General features: G+C 36.3%; 1 protein-coding gene across 3 annotated transcripts; it reads right to left on the reverse strand.

Moving 5' to 3' along the window:
• Nucleotides 1–462: 462 nt before the first annotated feature.
• On the reverse strand, nucleotides 463–4,021 carry LOC111438516. Of its 3 annotated transcripts, none has more exons than XM_023076433.1 (6): nucleotides 3,862–4,021; nucleotides 3,676–3,744; nucleotides 2,466–2,720; nucleotides 1,600–1,811; nucleotides 1,258–1,513; nucleotides 463–998 (listed from the first exon to the last, which is right to left on the reverse strand). In XM_023076433.1, the coding sequence occupies exons 3-6, from the start codon at nucleotides 2,715–2,717 to the stop codon at nucleotides 702–704; spliced, it is 1,017 nt and encodes a 338-aa protein (XP_022932201.1). In that variant the 5' UTR covers nucleotides 2,718–2,720; nucleotides 3,676–3,744; nucleotides 3,862–4,021; the 3' UTR covers nucleotides 463–701. The 3 variants fall into 3 exon arrangements, with proteins under 3 accessions (XP_022932201.1, XP_022932198.1, XP_022932199.1); XM_023076430.1 differs by having other exon boundaries at nucleotides 3,681–3,744; nucleotides 3,862–4,018; XM_023076431.1 differs by lacking the exon at nucleotides 3,862–4,021 and having other exon boundaries at nucleotides 3,681–3,855.
• Nucleotides 4,022–4,221: the final 200 nt, after the last annotated feature.

Genomic DNA, 4,221 nt, shown 5'->3' on the forward strand with positions numbered 1-4,221 from the left:
TCAGCTACCTATGCATCTATTTCTTTCACCTGATCTTTGACTTTGTAGATCACAGCTTCATGTCCAAGTTGATTGCATTTGGAGCATTTGACGTCAGGTCTTCTCCAACACTTGTATGGTGGATGACATTTCTTCTCCTCCTTTTGTCTTCTGATATTTGGCAGATGAATCTCCATTCGTCGATTGGTTTTTGAAATTTTCTTGTTTTTATACCTGCGGTTGTCTTGATGCTTAACAGATAAAGCATCTTCAATCACCCCTTCTTGCCTCATAGATCTCCTTTGCTCTTGTGCTTGTAAAGCATTTTAGAGCTCCGTAAGAGAAATCCTTGACAAGTTTTTAGTGTTCTCAAGAGTAGTAATGGTGGCTTCAAACTTCTATGAAACCGTGACCAACATTAACAGAAAAATACTATCGGACAGCCATCTAAATCTAAATCAGGTGATATTTACTTTATATAAATAGAAGCCAATTCTGACAACATGCATACAGTTACAGATTCTATTTTGGATTTGATCTATCACCTTTACAAAGCTGTTCTAAGGCGAGTCAAGCTACATAACACAATCAACATACAGTCATTTCCAGGAGGGTAAGTTTGTTGCTACTATTGTATTGGAAGTTTATCGTGGAAATAATGTACCTAATACAATACAACAGTACATGACATGATGGCAGAGTGTCGCCAGACAAGGATGAACCTATCTAGCCAAAAGTGCCCTTATTATGGCTTCAAAATTTTCAGCATCATGTATTATTAGATGTCCAGCGTCAGGAACCTCATGATACTGAATCCATGGATGTTTCTCTGCTATAAGACGATTCAGCTCAATAGGAACCACATGGTCTTCACTACTGGACCAAAGATGAACAGAGCCATCGTTGTTAGGGAATGGATTGCTCAAGTCGAGGATGGGGTCAAATTCCCATTTTGCTCCCAAAATAGCCAGCATGTCTCGGTTAAGTGATTCGTGTTTGCCTTGTTGTGTTACTTTTTCCTAAATTTAGTAGCAAAAGTAACATAAAGTAGATTTCGCATATGAATTATGTCAAACATGTAAACTTGAAGCATAACTCTGTCAAAATGCTGTTGATATTAAAGGGTATATGAAATAAAGACGTGATAGATATTGTTCCAAATTGTCTTTCACTTAAAAAGTCAGATGAAACTAGGGAAGTTGGATCAAGTGTGCATCCATTGTGCATCTAGAAACATATGCTATTCAATCATTGATTTATTGCAGAGAAGAAAAGTACCTGTTCATGATTTAGGCATCCTGAAAGTCTCTTTAATATCTCTAAATCTGAATCACAGAACATGCCATCAGCGCCCAACGTTGGGAACCATTTTTGTGTCATCCACCAGTGGTATAACCAAGGTGTGTAACGTGCAATCCGATACGTCCGTTGGTAAGATTGAGGAAGCCTCCTAAAAGTCTGTAGTGATAATGCAGAAGGAACGGAAGACCACCAGTAATTCACAAAAGGAACCACTAAGGAAGCTCCTAGAAGTCTGCAAATAAAGTTCCATTAAGAGTTAGGGAAAGTCTAAAAATATCCAAAAGAGTGGGAACTGATCACAGTGAAATGAAGAAGTGCCTGTCTGGAATGTATTTTAGACAGCTCCAAACAGAGGATGCTCCCATTGAACATCCAATTACATAAAATTTTGTGCCGAGGTGCAATTTGTCTGCTAATTCTTGAATGTCAAATGCTTCAGACTTCACCGAACGTGCTGGATATGGGTCACTCTCTCCATAACCAGCTCGGTCATATAATACTATGTACAGCTTAAGCTCATCTATAAATTCCTGAAAATAAAAAATATGATAAAAATAATAAGACAAAAGCAAAGGGATTCTCGCTTCAATCGATTAGCGATGTAGAGGGCGTAGTAAAATAAAAATAGAAAGAAAATAGGATAAGGTTATTGAGAATATTTGCTAAAACCACTTTGTGGTGAAAGTTCTCTGTTTATAATCATTTACCAAATCAAATAAGTTGCGAAGGATATAGGAGGAGCAATAAATAGATACACGATATTTGCCTATAATAAAACAACAAATATGATACTTATGGTAAATCGTAATGGAAGACATTTGTTTATAATAGATGGTCAAATATGATACTTATGGTAAACCGTAATGAGAAAGGCTAAATATCCTCAATCATACAAGACATTTGCCTATAATAAAGGGTCAAATATAATACATATGGTAAACCATAATACAAGACTAAATAACCAATACGATCAGATTAGGAGAGTCAAAGATATATTTTAATGGTAAGGTAACAGAAGAAGAGATTAAGTTTGATAAGCTAATGAACTGGTATAGTTATTACTGCACATCACTCATCACCAATGTTAGGAACTTAAACCAATGTTTCAACCTTAAACATCCCAAGGACAAGAAGTTTGAGCAATTCTGGCATTTATGAGTAAGAGAAGAATAATGATATCATACTTGAGAGGCAGGTAAGTACATATCTTTGGAGCTATTGTAGCCATGGCACATAATGATTTTGCATTGAGCTTCTTCCTTAGGTACTCCAAATTCTCTGTAGGCCAAATGTCTACCATCATTAAGCTTTACTCTAGATGAAGTCACTGGAGGCCCATTTGCTGATCCACATATCTTTGGAGGGGAAGGTTTCAGTGCTTGATAAACCCATCCAAGAAGACCCACCGCAAATGCTACTCCTATTGGTGCAATCATTGCCTGAAAAACCCAGAAGTTCAGTACTATCCAAGTGGTTCATAAATAAAAAGACCAGACCAGACTTCGTGCCCTGTCGGTTATTACAGAAAGTTCATTAGCAGCAGTTAGGTGATTAATTATCTTATAAAAGTGAAACTCCCACATGTATTATCTTCCACAATCCCAAATAATAATATCACCGGGCAGGTTTTTATACTGTATCATACATCCAAAAATCACAAATAAAATGTGAGATCCCACATTGGTTTGGTTGGGGGAGAAGAACGAATCATTCTTTACAAGGGTGTGGAAACCTCTTCCTAGCCGACGTGTTCTAGGGAAGCCCGAAAAGGAAAGCCCAAAGAAGATAATATCTACGGGCAGTGGCTTGTGCCGTTACATAAAATCTACTTCAAATTAATAACAGCCATCTCTTTTAATGCAGCCATTAAACTGGCCCTCCAGTAACTTTCAAGTCAAAAACTAGCTAATGAGTATACATTATCTTTAATATTCAGTAAGCCTTAAACATAGATTAATTATTGCAATTCGGACAAAAAGATGATATAAGATTTGAACTCAAATGCCGGATCTAACACTCACTGATTCTTATACTATTACCATCCACACATCCGTTGAATCACAAAATTGAAAACAAGAAATTCAATGAATCAGTGTATATGGTAACGAATTTAGAAACAGCATCCGGTGTTAGATAATACAATTATATACTCTACAAACATTAGGATTCAATGAATCCCAAATTTGGATCACAGAAATCTTGGAAAATAAATTTTCGAAACGCATAGACATTAAATCGATTCAACACAACAAATCTGAGAAGACAATACGGGATTTAGATTGCTCAAATTCTGTCAAAGACACATAACAGAGTTTGGTTCAACAACAGACTAGCGAATAAACATAAATAAACTTCAAAGCCAGAAAGCGGGAAAAAAGGAGATGAATCCTTTACCTTACCAAGGTTTCGAATCACTGCCTGAACTTCCGCCTTGAATGTAGCAGGTACCGGCAGCTTAAAACGCTACAGAATCGAACAGAAACACTTAAACAGCAGGAAATACGAACTAACAATGAGGAAGAACAGGATTGTAGAAGATTAAATAGGAAAGATGAAGAAGAATCAGAAGGAAAAACCCACCAAGAAGAAATGCTCCGAGTCAAGTCAGATGGAGTGTTGACATGATTTTGCACAATTTAAACATGATCCGACTCTACGTGAACGGCCAGATTCAACAATATCCACGCGTACGGCAAAGATCAACCTTCACGTCATGCCAAGAACATAAAAACATCAAGGAAACGACAAGGAAAGGAAAACCCTCAAAAACTCTTTGCCCCAATCATTTTTCATACTGACCTTTTCATTTGATTAAATTAGACCTCAAATTTAGTTAAATACTATTGTTGTTGCTAATTTTCCCACCACTTTTTTAAAATATAAAATAAAATAATTAGGTGAAAATATATAAAAAAAAAAAACAATTATTTTCAAGAATTT

This window comes from Cucurbita moschata, unplaced genomic scaffold (assembly GCF_002738365.1).
Source record: "Cucurbita moschata cultivar Rifu unplaced genomic scaffold, Cmos_1.0 Cmo_Scf00076, whole genome shotgun sequence".
NCBI classification, from domain to species: Eukaryota; Viridiplantae; Streptophyta; class Magnoliopsida; order Cucurbitales; family Cucurbitaceae; genus Cucurbita; species Cucurbita moschata.